This window comes from Rhinoderma darwinii, chromosome 4 (genome assembly GCF_050947455.1).
Source record: "Rhinoderma darwinii isolate aRhiDar2 chromosome 4, aRhiDar2.hap1, whole genome shotgun sequence".
NCBI lineage: Eukaryota > Metazoa > Chordata > Amphibia > Anura > Rhinodermatidae > Rhinoderma > Rhinoderma darwinii.
The window spans coordinates 238,503,274-238,524,909 of record NC_134690.1 but is presented as its reverse complement, the minus strand read 5'-3'; the positions used below and the strand labels follow the sequence as shown (position 1 = coordinate 238,524,909).

Here is a 21,636-nt window from a genome sequence, read left to right as displayed (position 1 = left end):
TTCCGCCCAAAAAAACCGCACCACGATGTGGTGCGGTTTTACGGACGGAGCGTGCTGCGGGTTCCAGGTCGGATACGCTGCATAGTTTTTACGCAGCATATCCGACCCGTGGGAAACTGGCCAAAGGCCTTAGTCACATGAGCATGTTTCTCATGCATGTGCTGTCCATTCTACCAACTGAAAGCACACTGGCCTATGCAATTCAATGGGGCTATTCATACATTCATGTTTTTTCATGTTTTTTCATGTTTTTTCATGGGGCATGTGTCCAAAGCACGAAACTCACTGCATGTCCTATTCTGGTCTGTTTTTGCAAACCAGACTCACCCATTAAAGTCTATGAGTGTGTGAAAAAAATGGACAGTTGAAGGAAGTCTCTGAAGTTTAGATACTTTGTATGCAGGGACTGCTCTTCTCTGTCCAAGTTTATTCCACCAAAAAAACCTGAAACCTGATAGAACGGAATTGAACTGAAGCACACTGGGCTTGTAAAAAAAACTCATTGAACACAATAAGGGTATGTTCACACGGCCTATTTTCGGCCGTTTTTCAGGCTGTAAACGCCCGAAAAACGGCCGAAAAAATGGAAGCAGAAAGCCTCCAAACATCTGCCCGTTGATTTCAATGGGAAAAATGGTGTTCTGTTCCGACGGGCCCTTTTTTTACGCGGCCGTTTTGAAAAAGTGCAGTTCACTTCTTGGGACGTTTTTGGAGCCATTTTTCATAGACTATTGAAAACAGCTCCAAAAACGGCCCTGAAAAACGCGAATGGCTTAAAAAAAACTCTGAAAATCAGGAGCTGTTTTCCCTTGAAAACAGCTCTGTATTTTCAGACATTTTTGAGTTTGCATGTGAACATACCCTAAGTGTTTTTAGGCGCATTTCGGGGCGTTTATGCCTCGAAAAATGCCTGAAAAAACAGAAGCTGAACCAGACAAACATCTGCCCATTGAAATCAATGGGAAAAACAGCATTTAGTTCATACGGGGCATCTTTTTACGCCTGTTTTATAAAATGGAGCGTAAATAGTGCATGTCACTTCTTGAGGCGTTTTTTTTAAGCTGATTTTCCATTGAACACTATGAAAAACACCTCAAAAAAACGCCTCAAAGGAAGCCTGAAAAGAAGCCTCAAAAGAAGCTCCAGATTAAAAGAAGCTTCATTTTCAGCTTCAAAAACGCCAGAAAATCAAAAAAATCTACTTTTAAAACTGCACACGCTATATGCTAATTACTGATTAAAGGGTCATGGGGCGGTGGCCCCTATCCTGAAGAGTCACAAAGTCCTGCCTCCAAACCCACCTTTCCATGTTTGATTGACATCCCCCTGGCTGACACACTTTCTCGGATGCGCCATTGCCTTTTACTACTTGGCCACGCACGAGGTGTACTCTACCCGGCTTCATCGTTGCACCGCGCATGACAGAGGAGTACAAGGCAACTGTGCATCTGCAAGAGTTTGAGGTGGCTGGTAGTGATGTAGAACAGCCAGCGGGATGTCAATCAAAATCTGGGGGGCGCCATTTAAATTTTAGACTCAGGAAGCAGAAAAGCTAGAATCGGCCTTGAGCCTGCAGGCCACTTTAGGCCTGCAGCCTATAAGGTGCTGGGTAGACTCCCTGCGCAGGCCAGCGTGATGATGTCACTGTATCACACTGGTCTGCGCATGTGTCCCGACCAGGGCCTGAGCAGCGCAACGTCCGTCGCAAGAACTGGGGAAGGTATGTATAATTTTTTTTTTTGGGGAGGGGGGCTGTGTGGCACTATATACAAGTGGGGAGTAGGGTGGCACAAAAGGGGGCAGGGTGGCACTATATAAAAGGGGGAGCAGGGTGGCACTGTATTCAAGGGGGAGCAGGGCGGCACCTTATACAAGGGGGGAAGCAGGGTGGCAATATACACAAGGCGGAGAAGGGTGTCACCATGCACACGGGGGAAGCAGGGTGGCACTATATCCAAGGGGGGAGAGGGTGGCACTATATACTGGGGGGCCGTGTGATACTATATAAAAGTGGGACTGTGTGGCACTATACACAAGGGGGAACTGTGTGGCACTATATACAAGGGAAGGGCTGTGGCGCTATCTACAGGGGGCTGTTTGTGGTGAAATCTACAGGGGTCTGTGTGTGGCAATATATACTAAGGGGGTTGTATAGCACTGTCTACAGGGGGGCTGTATGGCACAAACTACAGGGGGCACTATCTATAAGAAGGTCTGTGTGTGGCACCTAGGGGGGGCCCAGTCAAAAGTTTGTTATGGGGCCCAGTCTTTCCTAGTTACGCCCCTGATTGGGGTGCATTCCTTCAGTATCATGAATTTTACATGTCAAAAATGCCTTTAAATTGTGAAAAAAAATTAAAACCAGTTTTGCTTAATTTATGGACCAAAATGTGGGCTCAAAATGCACACTAAACTCCCTAGATGAATACCTTAGGGTTTTTTTTTTTAAAATAGGGTGAATTCTGGGGGTGTTATATTATTTTGCCAGCTAAAATCCTCTAAAGGCATGGAATAGGGCCTATAATTGAGCTAAAATGGTGTCCTAAAAGCTGCGGGGTGCTCTTTAGCATTTGATAGAGCAGCAGATGGGGGTATTTTTAAACATAGTAGACACAGCATAATCAATGTTGGGGTGAAATTATTCAGTTTAATGTACTTTGCAGGAAATAATGACACATTTGTGACAAAAAATGAGATTTACATTTTTTGCATCAATTCCTACAAAAAAGGTGGGCTTGAAAAACTCACTGCACCGCTAGATGAATACTTTGGGGTGTGTGGTTTCCAAAATTGGGTCACTTTTGGGGGCAATTATTCAGTTTAACGTACTTTGCAGGAAATATGTGTCCTAATAATGACACACTTGTGACAGAAAATGAGATTTAAATTTTTCACATCGGCTTTGTATCAATTCCTACAAAAAAAGTGGGTTTGAAAAACTCACTGCACCGATAGATAAATACTTTAGGGCGTGTGGTTTCCAAAATGGGGTCACTTTTGGGGGCTTCGACTGTACTGGTACCTCAGGAGCTCTGCAAATGTGACATGGAGTACAAAAAACATTCCAGCAAAACCTGTGCACCAAAATCCAAATGCACTCCTTCTTTTCTGAGCCCTGCTGTGGGTCTAAACAGAAGGTTATTACCACAAATGGGGTATTACCGTAATCAGGAAAAATTGCTATCAAAAAATGGGGTTCTTTTTCTCCTTTATTCCTTGTAAAAATAAAAAATTTCAGTTTTTTCAGAAAAAATTTAGATTTTCATTTTCACGGTCTATTTCCAAAAAAATTCAGCAAAAACCTGTGGCTTCAAAATGCTAACTATACCCCTAGATAAATTCCTTGAGGGGTGTAGTTTCCCAAATGGGCTAACTTTTTGGGGGTTTACACTGTTTTGGTCCCTCAAGGGCGTTGCAATTGTGAAATAGCACAGATTGTGAAATAGCACAATTCCAGCAAAATCTGCTCTCCAAAATCCAAATGGCACTCGTTCCCTTCTGAGCAGTGAAATGTGTCCAAACAGCAGTTTATAACCACATATGGGGTATTGCCGTAATCAGGAGAAATTGCTTTTCAAATGTTGGGGTGCTTTTTCTGCTTTATTCCTTATAAAAATTTAAAATCTCTATGTTTTTTTTCAGAAAAATTTGATTTTCATTTTAACGGCCTAATTTAAATAAATTCAGCAGGAAAACTGTTGGGTAAAAATGCTCAATATAGCCCTCGATAAATTCCTTTATGGGTGTAGTTACCCAAATGGGGTAAATTTTGGGGGGTATCCACTGTTTTGGTACCACGAGACCTCTTTAAACCTGACATGGTGCCTAAAATATATTCTGATAAAAAGGAAGCCCCAAAATCCACTAGGTGCTTCTTTGCTTCTGAGGCTTATGTTTCAGTCCATTAGCACACTAGGGCCACATGTGGGATATTTCTAAAAACTGCATATTCTGGGCAATAATTATTAAGTTGCGTTTCTCTGGTATAACCTTCTGTGCTACAGAAAAAAATGAACTTCAAATAAATTTCTACAAAAAAAAATTTTATTTGTAAATTTCACCTCTACTGTGCTTTAATTCCTGTGAAATGCTTAAGGGATTAAGAAACTTTCTAAATGCTGTTTGGAATACTTTGAGGGGTTCCGTTTTTAAAATGGGGTGATTTATAGCGGTTTCTAATATATAGGGTATTCAAAGTCACTACGGACATGAACTAGTCCCTACAAAAACAGGTTTTGGAATTTTTTTTGAAAATATGAAAAATTGTTGCTATAGTTATAAACCTTGTTACGGCCTAGAAAAATAAAAGGACATTCAAAAAACTATGCCAACATACAGTATGGGAAATGTTAACTAGTAGCTATTATGTGTGGTATTGACATCTGTCTTACAAGCTGATACAATAAAATGTTGAAAAATTCTAATTTTTACAATGTTTCTAAAAATATTGGTGTTTTTCACAAATAAACACTGAATGTTTCAACAAAATTTTGCTACTAACATAAAGTACAATGTGTCACAAGAAAACAATCTCAGAATCGCTTGGATAGGTAAAAACATTCCAAAGCTATTACCACATAAAGTCATATAGGTCAGATTTGAAATAATCGGCTGTGTCCACAAGGCCAAAACAGGCTTTGTCCTTGAGGGGTTAAAAAAAAAGCATAGTTTTTTAATGTATCTGTCAAACAAATCCATTAAAAAAATTGTATGCAGTTGCATACAGTCGGCATCTTGCTTATGGATTTGTTTTAGATATTTTTTCTTAAAGGGAAAATGAATGTTTTTTTTTCTAAATATATACCAGAAGGTTTATTAAATATAGAAGGTTGTTAACAGTTACCATGATAAAAAAAAAAGCTTAAATGAAATTGATATTTTTCAATGTTTGATATGGAAGATACAAGATTATTAAATCCCTTCACTAGTAGTAATGCACCATTATAGAAAAAATTATTAATTGTTGATTTCAAGAACATGCCAAATTAAACTTTTTAACTATTGTTTATTATATAAAAATGTTCTACAGATACTGTATATGAATGTTCTAGGCAGAGGTAGTACCGAGAACGTGATTTTCATTTGTCACTAACTAGATTGTGTCGGCATTTATTTGATTCTTTTCCGTTTCTTCTTCTCTGCACCTTTCTTTGTGAAGTTTATCATTGTATATTAAAATACAAATAAAAATAAAATTAAAAAAATGTATTCATTGGACAAAGGAGGGTTCTACCCCGTGAGCTGAAACATTCTCACTAGACATTGAATATACCAGTGATCATCTCAGGACCTAATAGATCAAGATCTATGCGTTTACTAAACAAAATACATATATGCTAAATAATATTGTGGACAACCAGAAATTTATTTTGAGGTAACAGCTAGGTCTTCCTTTAGCACATAGGAATGTTATGGTATATTATGTGAACTCTATTTGTAACCCGTGATTAATGCATTAATTATGAGATTATTTGCATGTAATAAATATCTTGTATTCATTTGTGTGGAGAGTGTGGGTGCTTTAGTCTAAAATATGATTTAAACTATTCAAATTATTTTTGAGGCACGTACTTTATTGTTTTCTGTATTCCAAAAAATAGCATTATCTTCTAAGGTAAGATTTCTTCCATGAATGTCATATAAACCAATTAATTGGAATTTCACAGTAGAGTCTGCTGTATCCCAATAAATGATGTCATAGCCAGACAAAACTTCACCAGATGAAGTAAAATAGAATGTATTATTATTGTAGGTATAGTTTCCTCTCTGTATTTCCTCTAGTAACTGTAATAGAACAAACACATTAAAATGGAATTCTAAAGAAAAATCTATAAAATCAACTTTTAAAACGGCACACACTATATGCTAATTACTTATTAAGGTCATGGGGCTGTACAGCTATCCTGAAGAGTCACATAGTCCTGCCTCCAAACCCACCTTTCCATGCTTGATTGACACCCCCTGGCTGTTATACATCGCTACCAGTCTCCTCCAACTTCCTCGGATGCGCCATTGCCTTGTACGACTTGGGCACGCACAGTGCAGCGAGGCGTACTCTGCCCGGTTGCACCGCGCATGCCTGTACAAGGCAACGGTGCATCTGCAAGAGTAGGAGGAGGCTGCTAGTGATGTAGAACAGCCAGGGGGATGTCAATCAAAATCTAGGGGGTGCCATTTACATTTTCACCTCAGGCAGCAGAAAAGATAGAATCGGCCCTGACAACACTAGGCACATCTGCTAGAGCAGAGCACACCTCTAACGCTGCCCGCCAGAGAGGAGCAGAAGACACCTGCATGTTAGAAGAGAGGGTGAGCAAGGGTTTGTATACAGTGATAATGGATGATATATACAGGGATGATGGCGGTTAATGCAGGGATGATGGGTGGACTACCCATCATCCCTGCATATCATCCCCATCATTCCTGTATATAACCACCATCATTCCTGTATATAAACACCATCATTCCTGTATATACTAGCCAGGTTGGTATTTATAGAGATGATGGGGGTTATATACAGGAATGATGGCTGGTATATACAGGGATAATGGCTGGTATATACAGGTATGATGGCTGATATATACAGGGATGGTGGGAATTACATACAGGGATGATGGCTGGTATATATAGAGATGATGGGGTTGTATACATGGATGATGGGGGTTATGTACATGGATAATGGCTGGTCCAGACATGATCACTTTATATAACCCCCATCATCCCTGTATGTACCAGCAATCATCCTTATTTATAACCCCCATCGTCCCTGTAAATACCAGCCTGGCTGGTATATACAGGAATGAGGGGGATACAGGGATTTTGGTTGTTATATACAGGGATGATGGGTAGTCCAGCCATCATCCCTGCATTAACCCCTATCATCCCTGTATATACCAGCCATCATCCCTGTTTATAACCCCAATATTACCTGTATATACTAGCCAGGCTGATATATACAGAGATGACAGGGGTTATATACAGGGATGATGACTGGTATATTCAGGGATGATGGGGGTTATTTACAGAGATGATGGGGGTTATACACAGAGATGATGGGGGTTATAAACAGGGATGACGGCTGGTATATACAGGGATGATGGGCTATATACAGGGATGATGGGGGTTTTTATACAGGGATGATGGCTGGTATATAATTAGAATGTGCCTCTTCAGTTGTAAACATGTGTTAGGGAGGGCCCATTATATGTTTTGGCCCCCCTGTGCTAAACCCCTAGCTACGCCTCTAGGACTTCTGCCTATAAATACAAACACATTCTCTAGAGCTAAGCCTATAAGTAAAAATTGTATATTTAAAGACTATAAATACAAATGCACACACTATTGTAATAGCATCATAATAGATTGCAGACTAACATCTTTTTAAGGGAATATTTTCATCTTGTAAAGTGCTAGGATATGCCATCAATTTATGGTCGGTGGGGGTCTAACCTCTGGTACCCCCTCCAATCCTGAGAATGAAAGGGCTGCATCACTGATTTAGCGCTGCACCTTCACTGTTTTTCCAAGTGAATGTGGTTGGTAGCAGCTCCCTAAACAGCTGGGTGGCCAGGTGCACCCCTGTGCATGAAAAATTTAGAATGAGACACAGTGTTAAATCTGCGCTACAGCTCCTTCATTCTCAGGCTCGGTGGGGGCCCCAGACTATGGACAGCCACTAATCATAAAGTGATGGCATTCTGGGGATCACATGACACAGGTGCCCATAATGAAAGGGGTTTAAAATGTATGCAAACAAATTACATTGCTAAAATATTGCTGGTGAGTTCGTAGTTATGTCCCAAAAACATTTCCCGGAGTGCTTTTTTAAGTATGCACACAATGACATAGCCACCAAAATGCAAAAATTATTTAAAAGTTTGAGGGTAATAGCCAACAAACTTTGCACTTTTCAAATTACTATCTAAGAAAGAGACAAGTACCTAGACATAAATATCACAAACTATTACAAATAAAGAGAATGATGAGATAGCTTAAAGGCTATTGATACCTTTGCAGACTTTTTTTTATTATTACACCATGTGTGTTTTAATTAAAAATTTTACACCATTTGTCTTCTGCAGCTTATATATCTTAAAAGAGCATTCAAGCTGCTGGATGCCGTTCAGTTCAAGTTCGACAGGCCATCTGAATGTCAGCTCCTCTTCCACGGTTGCCAACCTCCACTTCAGAAATTTCTGGACAACTGAGCTAAAAATCACGGACAGACCAAAATTTTTACGGACACATTGCAAAATCAAGAGTAAGGACCCATGCACACGACCGTAGATTTCGTCCGTAATTACGGACCCATTCATTTCTATGGCCACAGAAACCTTCCGTAAAAAATAGGACATGTCCTATTTTTTTATTTTATGGGCCATGCTCCCATACTTTATAATGGGTGCACGGTCCACAAATGCGGATGACTGTCCGCAGCCGGCCGTGCCCGTAATGTTACGGGCACGGTCGTGTGCATGGGGCCTCAGTGATAATAAAGAGCATAACTAACACCTTTTATAAGTTTGCTTTTTTGGATAAAAAATAGCTCCTTGTGTCGGGCGGTTCTGTGTAGCTGGTGCGTTGTTCATTACAGACCCATTGGATGAAATCTAAATAAGTTATTGGACATTACATATATATAAAAAACAATAAAAAGGGATAAAAGAGGATGTGCTGCAACGCGTCTTTTATATCTTTTTATTGTTTTTTATATAAACGTAATGTCCAATAAATTATTTAGATTTCATCCAATGGGTCTGTAATGAACAACGCACATGCTACACGGAAGCGTCCGACACAAGGAGCTATTTTTTATCCCAAAAAGCAAGTTTAAAGGCCACGTCGAGGAAACTCCAGCACAGGAGGCAACCACCGTGGGTCTGCTCCCGAGGCTAGTACAGTGTACCGGAAAGTTCACCAGGCGAGCAATAAAGTTAAGTTGTGCTGATGATCCTGCACAACCATATCAGGTGAGTCGATTACAACTTCACCATACAAAAAATATTATCAGTACATACAACATCACCCCAGAGGAGCGCCATCTCTCTTTTTTGTACCTTTTTCCAAAGCACCTTTTATAAGTGATCACACGAGTGGGATAGTAAAAAGAAGAGTACGGGCACAACTGAATTTGAATTCAAAAACAATTAAAGTAAGGCTTCTTTCACACTAGCATTTCTATACGTTTACCTCTCTTCCGTCAAAGGAAAAGAGGATCGATGCATTAAATGGAAAGTAATGGTTCCGTTAGAATTACCATTGATTTTAGAGGTAATTCTTTTGTATCAGTTGCTTTCCTTTTGTCTCCGTTCGCTAGGTTTCCGTTTTTTTAACAGAACTTTTATTTTCGTTCAAAAGAACGGAAACCTAGCGAACGGAGACAAACGGAAAGCAACTGATACTAAAGAATTACCATTAAATTCAATGGTAATTCTAATGGAACCGTTGCTTTCCGTTTAATGTATCAATCCTCTCTTCCTCTGACGGAAGAGAGGTAAACGTATACTAACGCTAGTGTTAACTTAGCCTAATACAATGAAGTTATTAATAATATTTAAAAAAAATAAACAAACACTGTTGGGCTTTGAACCAGCGACCCTTCAAACATAAAGCAAACAAGCTAACCGCTGCACTATAGAAGCTATCACTTTCAACATCTGCCAAACAGTAGTAGTTGAGGGTCAATTCAATAATGGCGGGCACTGTCTCAGTTTATCTTGCCGGCAGTGGCGTAGCTAGAGGGGGCGCAGTGGTCGCAATAGCATCCGGGCCCCGCAGCCCCCTGCACCACATCAATAAAAAGTTACTATAGTAACTCGGGCCGTGGGCCCCTGTTACTATAGTAACTGACAGTACTTACCTTCCTGGTTCCGCAGCACTTCGGAGGTCCTGACGTCACAGCGCTGTGCGCAGCGCATGACGTCACAACGCTATGCGCCACACACAACATCATGATCCTGGATAGAGTCAGGACAGAACTTCCGCCGCGGCTGAAGAGGAGGGTTAGATTAATATCCCTGTCTGCTGAAGCTGATTGGCGGGTTCCGACTCCCGGGAGCCGGTCAATCAGCTGTTTTGAAGGGACGGCATCACTCGTACAAGAGCTGCTTCCCCTTCATTCCGGTCACTTGCTCACACTTGCGTTTCAACGGCCGTCCCACGATGTTTAACACGTTCATGTGAATCAAGCCTTAGGCTTCGAATCCATCTGCGTCAGGGCTCCGTTCAGGCATTCTATCTGAGCTTTCCGTCAGGGGAACCCATAAACGGAACCCTGACTGAAACAAACGAAAACCATAGGTTTCCGTTTGCATCACCATTGATTTCAATCGTGACGGATTCGGTGCAAATGGTTTCCGTTTGTCTCCGTTGTGCAAGAGTTCCGTCGTTTTGACGGAAGGAATACTGCAGTCGACTGCGCTATTCACTCCGTCAAAACGATGTAACCATTGCACAACAGAGACAAACGGAAACCATTTGCACCGGATCAGTCACCATTGAAATCAATGGTGATGCATATGGAAACCTATGGTTTCCGTTTGTTTCAGTCAAGGTTCCGTACATGGGTTCCCCTGACGGAAGGCTCAGACGGAAAGCCTAAACGGAGCCCTAACATAGATGTGAATCAAGTCTAATCAGTGAGCGGCATCTAGCAGTTGTAAGACGTACACGGGCAGAAGAAAAATTGTGAAAATGTTTAAATTAAAGCCAGTTGTAAATATGTTTAGCTTTTTTTTAAAATAAAATAAATACATTGCAGAAAAAATAATTTAAAAATGTAAGTGAGGATGTCAATAGCCTTTAAGTATTAGTTCACAAATATTAGGCTGGTGAAAGTAGTATGACAGATTTTGCAACACATCCACTTGATATTGACTTACCTATACTAAATAGCATGACTTACCATTTTGGGGATAAATGTATTATCCTTGTCACATGTATCCTGTTTGCACACAATGTTTCGAATAGCTTGGGCTATGGCAGTAACTGCCAATGTTGTGCTGTACACTGTACTCAACTCAATATTCTGCACCAAGAAGTCATCATTTTCCAGGTAGATATTAGTTACATTATCATGGCATGCCAATGGAGACTTCAACAGTATTGATTGATCATGAACACAGTTTATGGAAGACGAATTCATACATTTTAGGTATTCTCTGTACTCCTGTGTACAACCAAATCTTAACTCTTTATATTCTTGTAGAAACTCATTTGTAGCACCATTCAATGGAGGCTTTAAGTTCTCCAAATATTGTGAAAAACCTGGAACTAAGCCAGACTTAAAGTTCAGACCAATAATAGTTCCAATTTTTTGAATGTTATGAATAGTTGAAATCTCTTTTGAATTTGCCCAAATGTCACTTGCTATCCAGGTTTTGGATATGTTCAGTCTAATCATTCTTTCAAGTAATTTGCTCAGAATAGGACTCTTCACAAAGACGATCACAACATTTGTGGAGCTGTTGATAAGTTCATTCGTTATGTCATTCAATGTATGATCCAGATCAGGATGATCTACGTGGGCTGGAATTGTTTTGGTAAAGGCAGTACATATTCCATACTGCTTAAAAAGAAAATATAAACTAGAGGACGCAGAACTACCATAGTCGTCATCTGTTGCAATAACTCCAATCCAGTTCCACCCATATCTTCTGATTAGAGTAACCATAGCTTCGGTCTGATGCTTATCATTTGGAATAGTGCGAAAAAAAGATGGAAATCTCAGTCTATCTAGGAGAGTAACAGTCGATGATGCATGACTTATCTAGAAGTATAAATTATTTAAACATATTAGACCACATCAAACCATTTTATTGTGTTTAACGTAAAAAGAAAAAACAAGACATTTGCTCGACTTAACCCCTTAAGGTCCGAGCCATTTTTTGATTTTTCATTTTCGTTTTTCACTCCCTGCCTTCCAAGAATGATAACTCCTTTAGTTTTCCATCAATAGAGCGGTGTGAGGGCTTATCTTTTGCAGGAGGAGTTGTCGTTTCTATTGGTAGCATTTAAAATACCATATAATGTACTTGGAAACTGAGAAAAACATTCTTTGCAGGTTGAAATTGGAAAAAACTGCGATTCCTATTTTTTGGGGGGTTTCGTTTTTACGGTTTTCACCATGTAGTAAAAACGACAACTTAACTTTATTCTGTGGCTCAATGCGATTACGGTGATAACAAAATTTATTTAGCTTTTTTTTATATTTTACTACTTTAAAAAACAAAATGTTTTGTTAAAAAAAAATAGTTTTGTTTCACCACATTCTGAGAGCCATAACATTTTTATTTTTGCATGGATTGAGCGGTTTGAGGGTTTTTTTTTTGCTAGACGAGCTGTAGGTTTTATTGGTTCTATTTTTTGAACACAAAACTTTCTGATCACTTTTTATAAAAAAAATTTTTAGAGCTAAGTTGACCGAAGAACAGCGATTTTGGCATTTTAAATGTTTTCTTTTTTACAGCGTTCACCATGCACATTAAATAATGCTATATTGTAATAGTTCAGACTTTTACGGACGCAGCTATATCAATTTTGTTTACTCTTTTTATTATTTACACTACTTTAGAGAAGAAATGGGAAAAGGTGTTTTTTTTAAACTTTTAATAAATATATATTTTTTTCACTACTAAAAACTTTATTTCACACGTTCTATTAGTCTCCCTAGGGGACTTGAACCAGCGATTGTTAGATCACTGGTACAATACACTGCAATACTAATGTATTGCAGTGTATAGTCATTTTTACAGGCTTCTGTTCAGCCCTGCCACAGGCAGGGCTTAACACAGGCAGAGTGAAGGCAGACCTGGGTGCTTCTGGGCTGCCATGACAATCATCACCGCCCCCGATTGCGTTGCTGGGGGGGGATGAGCTATCGGAGGGAGGCGCCCCCCTCTTTTCAACACCTCAGATGCTGCAGTCGCAATTGACCGCAGCATTTGAGGTGTTAAACAGCCAGGAACAGCGTGATCGCTGTTCCTGGCCGTTAGTCCCAGGTGTCAGCTGTGATACACAGCTGACACCCGCACCGTATGGAGCGCGCTCAGCACGTGAGCACCCTCCATACTTCTCCCCCTGCAGCAGGATGTACCGGGACGTCCTGGTGCGTGAAGAAGTTAAAGGGATTTTCTGGTTTTATGTAAATAATGCTTAAAGGGGTATTCCCATCTGATAAAATGATGGCAAATTGCAAGGATATACCATCTCTTTATGATTAGTGGGGTCCGACCTTTGGGATCCCCACTGATCCTGAGAATAAAAGGCGCCACATCGCTGCGTCAGTGCTGCTCACGGCCATGTGGCTTTGCAGGGAACTGCAGTCAGCTCCATTCATTTGAATAAGGCCATGCAGCTTGAATCTTCCCTCTATTCTAGGAAATTCAGGACTTGTGTACACTATGATGGTACTTCTCAGACTATATGGTCTTCTCTGATGTATGTTGTCATAGTTATGTTGCTAGCAGGCTCATTAGCCTCCATTTGTAAAAGGGCATTACTTTTTGAGACAAATGTATTTAAGATTTCATTGCGCTTAAAGTAAGTTTTTTTTCTACATGGGGCCTGGTGATTGTTCGTTTTTATTCCAAGGGAGTGTGAAACTACATTCGGTCTCATCAGAGGCTCAAACTGTTACTCTTTTGCTCCTCCATACTTTACACTTCAGTACTATCGTTTTAAATTGCCTGCTGTGTATACCCACACTTAATCATCACTGAGATTAATAAGGTAACTGCCACACATCTATTGAGCCAAATAAGTCTATATATGTAATCCAATTAATCTCTACAACACCTATCTACTTCAATGCATTTTGAAAGTCTTTAGATCCTTTCAGTTTTTTCACATTTTGTTATGTTGAGGTCTTGTGCTAAAATTGAAAAGGAAAAACAAAAACATTGCACTGACGTAAGTATTCAGACCCTTTACTCAGTACTTAGTTGAAGCACCTTTGGCAGCGATAACAGCCTCCAGTCTTCTTGGGTATGATGCCACAAGATTCGCACACCTAGATTTTGAGATTTTCTGCCATTCTTCTCTACAGAACCTCTCAAGTTCTGTCAGGTTGGATGGGGACCGTCTACTAACATCAATTTTCAGGTCTCTTCATGTGCAGTTGGGTTCAAGTCAGAACTCTGGCTGGGCCACTCAAGGACAGTCACAGAGTTGTCCCTAAGCCTCTCCTGTGTTGTCTTGGCTGTGTGCTTAGGGTCATTGTCTTGTTGGAAGTTGAACCTTTTGCCCAGACTGAGGTCCAGAGACGCTGGATCAGGTTTTCATTAAGAATATCGCTGTACTTTGCTCCATTCATCTTTCCCTCAAGCCTGGCCAGTTTCCCTGTCCCAGCCGCTAAAAAAACACCCCCACAGCATGATGCTGCCACCACCATGCCGCACCGTAGGGATGGTATTGGGCTGGTGATGATCAGTGCCTTGTTTCTTCCAGACATGACACTTAGCATTGAGGTTAAAAAGTTCAATCTTGGTTTCATCAGACCACAGAATCTTGTTTCTCACAGTCTGAGAGTCCTATAAGTACTTTTTTTGTAATCTCCAGGTGGGCTTTCATGTGTGTTTTAAGGAGCAGAGGCTTCTTTCTGGCCAATAGAAAAATAAAAACGGGGGAAAGACCGTTTACCTGGTAATTAGCCAGATGAAAAGTCAGCAATTAGTACTTCCACAATCCCAATAAACAGTTTTTCCTTATGGGATTGTGTAAGTACTAAGTGCTGACTTTTTATCTGGCTAATTGCATAAAACTACTATACTAGCAGGCGCTGATCTTTCCCCCATTTTTTATTTCTCTATATGCCAAGACAAGTTCAGACCAGACCGGATTGTCAAGACCTGCTGCCAAGCCAGAATTTTTATTACTAAAAATAATAACAACACTTCCAGTGCGGGTTACTCTATTTTTCTTTCAGGCCACTCTGCCCAGATTGGTGGAGAGCTGCAGTGATGGTTGACCTTCTGGAAGTTTCTCCCATCTGCACATAGGTTCTTTGGAGCTCAGCCAGAGTGACCATTGGATTCTGGGTCACTTCTCTTACCAAGGCCCTTCTCCCCCAATAACTTAGTTTGGTGGGATGGCCAGCTCTAGAAAGAGTCATAATTGTTCCAAACTTCTTCTATTTAAGAATTATGGAGGCTACTGTGCTCCTGGGAACTTTCAGAAATTTTTTTGTACCCTTCTCCAGATCTGTGTCCTCCAGACAATCCTGTCTCTGAGCTCCTACAGGCAGTTATTTCCCCTTCGTGACTTGGTTTTTGCTCTGATATGCATTGTCAGATGTGAGACCTTATAAGACAGGGTTGTGTCTTTCCAAATCATGTCCAATCAAACGAATTTACCACAGGTGGACTCCAATCAAGGTGTAGAAACATGTCAAAGATAATCTAGAGAAAAGGGAGGCCCCAGAGCTAGATTTCAAATGTCAAATCAAGTACAGTAACTAAATGTGCAAAAAGGGTCTGAAGACTTTCCGAATGCACTGTTTATGAACACTGTTCATTCAATTATAAAACCTCTCATCAGATAAAACTATGTACTGTAACTTTTACCTGGGGTATAAGATGCAGACTTAGGATCCTTGAAATTATAATGGAAAATTCAGAAAATTCCTCTCCAACAACAGCCTTGATATTAGGTATGAGTTCTGTGTGGTTACAGTTCGCAGATCTATTCATAACAACGGATTTAGAAATCATTTTCAGTGTTGCTTGAGTGGCTTTTAGTCCATAAGAACATGAATCGTATATTTCATACCCCAATGTAATTCCTGGTAGGAGGGTGGAGTTATTAATATTTTCAATTGCATGGATCATAGAAAGAACTTGAATAAGGCTTCGTAGCTGTAACCTACATATAAAAAACAAGTAGTGGCAAAGCCAAAAATGTTAGTTTCCCAATATCCAAAAATGTATTTAATCTTGTATCATTAAACATGTTGTGGCTGGGTGCAGGCATCTTCCTATGTTTTCAGAATTTTCATCAAAGCTTTTTTGGTATTATGGCTACAAGATTCAGATCCCCTGTGTTTAAAACCAACTGCAGAGGGGTCTGAGTGTTGTGGCTATAATATGGATGTGTAACATGTGGGAATTGTATTCCCAGGCAGATGGGGCTTTTGTGATGATTTTTTTGATACTGTATGTTTAGGTTCTATTGTATGACTGTGCTTTATTTTCCTTCTGTATTTGGCACTTGTACAGTGTATAAACCTGCTGAGATCCGACAATGATGGGAGAAGAAAAGCCGCATGGAGAAGGGTTTCTGTCTGACAATGAATATGGCGTGTGCAACGTGTGATGTTGGCGTTAATGTATAAAATAAGGTGCGGTAGATACCGGCTTGTTATCACTTAAACATTGGCACTGGGGCGTATGTCCCAGACGTCATCTTAGGCTGCGTTTGCTACCTCTGTAACCAACGTCAGGTTGGCATTCCTTGGGTCCACCAGAGGAGATGATTCTGAGGGCCCACCCCCATCTATAAAGAACATGTACATGTCCACTTTACATTTCATCATATTGCTTGTTGTTATCATTGTACACATAGGAGATATCATTAATAAGTTCAAATAGGTAATTTGTGAATCATCCCATAAAAAATAAACCCTAGTGGAAAGTGACTGGCTCCAATGGGATTATCTTCTGCTGTACCTTTAAGGGCCTGTTCACATCACCGTTCATTTCCGTTCCGGGGTTTCGTCAGAGGGTTCCGTCGGGTGAACCCCGCAACGGAAAGTGAAACTGACAGCACAGCTTCCGTTTCAGTCACCATTGATCTCAATGGTGACGGAAACATCGCTAATGCTTTCCGTTCGTCACCATTCCGTCTGGTTTCCGGTTTTCCGATGGAACCCTCCGATGGAACCCCGGAACGGAAATGAACGGTGATGTGAACAGGCCCTAAGACATATTGTGTAAATGTCTGGGCCCACCGGAGGATCCTCTGATTCTCTGGTGGGCCAGTCCGACCCTGTCTGTAACAGGGTGATGACAGACAGATGTGCCTGGGGGCAGCGCTATGTCAATAAAACAGCGGTAAGCCCCCCAAACAGGGCTCAGTATTGGGAAAGAGCTAGGAGTGACCTGAACTGCATACTGTGAAGAAAAGAGAGAAGACAGTGGTGGATTTTGAAGGGCTGAGCATCTTGCCATTTCTGTTGCTGCAGTGGAATGGACTAGAGAAGCGCTCAGTCTGAGGAAAGGACTGGAAATGAGGCCTCATATGAGGACTGGAAAGAACTGGGCTATGGTGTATCTGTGCTTGCCCTGTAGCTGCAGCAGGGCCCTGGACAGCGAGCAGTGTTTCTTGAGGTAGCCCCCACTGAAGAAAGCTAGCTAGGCAACTAGAGGAGAAACAAAGAATGAGCCTGTAGTGTCCAGTCACACAAAAACAACTTGGAAATAGTCTGTACTCATACAATAGGTTTATAGGGGCCTTCTTAGTTAGCAGCCAGTTACCACCGTCAAAAGGGGCGATAGGCCCGAACCTCGCAGATGCAGCCAAAATCTTGCAGTATACATGGCCTGAGCAAACTTTCCCTTGCATAAAGGGAGGGCTGCCCTTGGTCCTTGCTCTGCCAGTTACACAGAACAAAAAGGCAGTTATCTTTCTAGCCTGCTCCTTCTGTATGTACACTCCTCAACATTGAATTTGCGACACCAAGAAGGAAAGGTTTTGCAATTGTGGTTGTTAATGATATGCAAATGATAAAAAAATGGAAACAAAATATTCCAAAAATCAAAAAAAGTATGAGCACCACACACAGAAATACACGCTCTTACATGCCTTGGCATGCTATCAATGACGTTATTAATGGTTGTCTGAGGAATGTCCTGCCACTCTGAATTCACTTGGGCACGCAAATCATCTAGATTGTCTACTGGCAACTTCCTTTGCAAATGCCGACCGATGATGTCCCACATGTGATCGATGGGAGACAAGTTCAGAGACTCTGCAGGCCATGGTAGCGCGTTTAGGCCATGCAGGCTGCTCACAGTAGCACAAGCAACATGTGGCCTGGCATTGTCCTGTTGAAAAACGGCTTCTGGGACACTTTGGAGAAATGGCCATACCACTGGTTCCATGACCAAATCCATGTAACGCCGAGCGGTTAGTGTACCTGAAATGAAGACTAGAGGGGTCCGGCTACCGTACATTATGCCGCTCCACACCATAATCCCGAGAGTAGGACCGGTATGACGTTCCCTTGTAAAGGCCTCTTTGTGGCTTTGCCCACATGGTCTCCATTTCGTCCGACGCAAAAGTGGGACTCATCGGTCAAGAGCAGATATGTGACCGGATGTGTCTGTCGAAGCTCTGTCCCTCTCCTCCGTCCCGCGATGCACTGCTATACTGCTCCGGACCCAGCCTCTGCTAATTTATGTAGCCGTCACACTGATTAGGGTAATGCTGCTACTAACATCGCTACTGCTATTGTTGGGATACTGCTGGAATACTGCTGCATCATTCTACTCCCTGACTCTAATTCTCTCGGCTCTCTAGCTTTGGTCTGCTGGCTCTCCCCTGGCTCTCCTACACCTTGATATTACTAATAGCTTGCATGCTGAGCTCGTTCATTGAGGCCTGCACGGTTGCATTCCTACACCCTTGTATAAGACCAGGAGGGGTGAGATCGTTCCTAACAATATCAGAATTTATCTGTGCATTATATTTTTAAGAGCTGATATATACTGTAGTTGTAGGTGTTATTGAGGACAGGAGTGGAGGAGAGGTAACATACTGAGAGCTACGTAATGGTAAGAGCAGAGTTCACAACAGCACAGAATCTGCACGCTCCTCTCCTGAAATACTCTGTGCTGCTGTGAACTCTGCTCTTACCATTACGTAGCTCAGTCTGTTAACTCTCCTCCACTCCTGTCCTCAATAACACCTTCACATGATTGGCAAGTCACCACCCCGAACAAGATCCGCACGCTCATCTCCTGAAATACTCTGTGCTGCTGTGAACTCTGCTCTTACCATTACGTGGTGACTTGCCAATCATCTGAAGGTGTTATTGAGGACAGGAGTGGAGGAGAGGTAACAGACTGAGAGCTACGTAATGGTAAGAGCAGAGTTCACAGCAGCACTGAATCTGCACGCTCATCTCCTGAAATACTCTGTGCTGCCTTAAACTCTGTGGACAGGTCAGGATCCTGTTTCTTTTAAATGCTGCACTGTAGCGCAGCCTTATATAGTGGATCGAGCGAGTTCCCCAGCAGCATTTAAAAGAAACAGGATACTGACCTGTCCACAGAGTTTAAGACAGCGCAGCACAGAGTATTTCAGGAGAGGAGGGTGTGATTGGCTGCAGAGGCCGCTGCAGCCTGTGATTGGAAGATACAATTTTAATGTAATAAAAAAAATAAAAAATAAGTTCATACTTACATTCCTCCTGTCTGGCCTCCAGCGATGACGTTTCATCCATGTCGCCGCTGCAGCCAATCACAGGCTGCAGCGGCCTCTGCAGCCAATCACAGGCTGCAGCGGCGACATGGATGAAACGTCATCGCTGGAGGCCAGACAGGAGGAATGTAAGTATGAACTTATTTTTTATTTTTTTTATTACATTAAAATTGTATCTTCCGTGCGCCGAGCATGGTACTGTCAAGGTTGCTGAAAGAGTTAGTGCAGCCCATTAACTCTTTCAGCACCCTGGACAGTACCATGCTCGGCGCACGGAAATTACAGGTTCGGTCAGAACTAGTTCGGTCCGAATCGAACTTTTTCGTTAAATTCGGCGAACTAGCCGAACCTTAACTTTTCATAAGTTCGCTCATCTCTAATTACCACATAAAGTGAAACATGTCAGATTTGAAAAATGAGGCTCTGTCAGAAAGGTCAAAAGTGGCCAAAGCGGGAAGGGGTTAAACATGACCTGTCCAAAATAAGAGAGAGGTTGGAGGAAGGGTCTCTTCTCTTGAGAATATGGTGACCACTTTAAAATCTAAGGTTTTGGAGAGAGATGTGAAAGATTCTGCTAGTAAATTGGTGGACTTGGAGGATAGATCCAGGAGAGCGAACATTTGCTCTATGGGATTGCCTGAGGGGATAGAGGGAGAAAATTGCTGCGAATATATTACAAATTGGCTGCTGGAGAGGTTTGGAGAGGCAGTGTAATCCAAAGTTTTTGCTGTGGAAAGGGCTCGCAGAATCCTGTTTAAACCCAGACCTGCAGGCCAGGCCCAAGATCTATTCTGGTCAAGCTGTTATGTGCAGGGGACTGGGATATAATCCTAAGAAATGCACGATCAAGGGAGAATATGGTGGTAAATGGAGCCCAGATAATGCTTTTTCCGGACAACTCAGGGGCCACTTCCAAAAATAGGCTTAAGTTAGTTTAAATTAAGAAACGTCTAAGCAGAGCGGCGCTACAATATTCCGTCCTTGCTTCCATTCCCGGCAAAGCTACAGGTGATACATGAGGGGCAAACTTTTTTTTTTCCTCCTCTGAGGAGGCAACCACCTGGATGGACTTTCCATAAGAAGAGATGTTTGTTGCCCGGATGAACTTTATGTTACTGTTCTAAGGAATTGTGATTGCTGGAGAATGTTATAAATAGGATGTGTGGTGGTATGTCTAGGGGATTTAATGGTGGATAAAAATGTGGTCTGGTAAAACAAGATAGGAAGGCAAGAGGGTGCTTAGGTATACTATTTAACATGCAGGCAGTGTAGATACACAAAATGTGGTATTTTGATATGGAGCTAGGGGGAGGGGCAATGCCCCTGGATCTGGCGATCAAGGGAGGGAAGGAGGGGATGTGTGGTTATTTATTTATTTATTTATTTATTTATTTTATCCATTTTTTTTGTACCTTTATGTATTTTTCATTTTTTATTTTTTTTTGGTATATTTTTTGTGTCCCTTTATTCTTTTTAGAGTATGAGAATTTTATCATGGAACATTAGGAGGCTGGGCAATAAATTTAAGAGATTGTCAGTTTTTAATTCAATCCAAAATCATCTGCCCGCAGTGATTTTTTTTGCAGGAGAATCATTTTCTTCCTGCGACATTCGGAGGTCTATCTAGGGGGTGGGTTTCCTATATGTACTACTCCGTCTATTCGTCCTTTTCTAGAGGAGTGAGTATTTTGGTCCATAAGAATGTTATGGTTCAGATTTATGAGGTCCTAGTGGATGATGCAGGAAGATTTGTGTTATTACATGGGAGATTTGACGGAGTGGACATTGTATTGGGGTTGTATTGGGCCCACCATTTGCTTATTTAGTCCAGAATAGTATTACCCTTTTTCTGGCTAATAAAACTGGAGTTCCTCTTCTCCTAATTGGGGACTTTAATAAGGTTTTAGATTAAGTAAAAGATCGGCACTGGAGGTCCACTTTAAAACATGGGAGTATTAGTCACTCTTTTGGGTGTTATTTGGAGGAGATGGGATGGTTCAATACATGGAGGATTTTTCACCCACACACATTTCAGTTCTCTTGCTATTCTAAGACCTCGGAATCCCTCTCAAGAATTGACTTAACTCTGGCAAATAAACAAATGATGGGCTTAGTTAAGAGAGTGGAATATGAAGTAAGTGGCCTGTCGGATCATTCACCATTGCTTGTTGAAATTGAGACCATAAGGCGGGGGTGTTCTGTGAGACCATGTATCTCCCC

At 41.4% G+C, this 21,636-nt stretch overlaps 1 protein-coding gene across 1 annotated transcript in view; it reads right to left on the bottom strand.

The window, feature by feature from the left end:
- Positions 1 to 21,636, bottom strand: part of LOC142760502 (G-protein coupled receptor family C group 6 member A-like) — a 64,180-nt gene that overhangs the window by 5,796 nt on the left and 36,748 nt on the right. The window contains exons 5-7 of the mRNA XM_075863699.1: positions 15,561 to 15,858; positions 10,904 to 11,767; positions 5,572 to 5,784 (exon numbers count right to left, since the gene is read on the bottom strand). Of these exons, the coding sequence (XP_075719814.1) occupies positions 5,572 to 5,784; positions 10,904 to 11,767; positions 15,561 to 15,858 (1,375 nt within the window). The remainder of the gene's footprint in view (positions 1 to 5,571; positions 5,785 to 10,903; positions 11,768 to 15,560; positions 15,859 to 21,636) is intronic.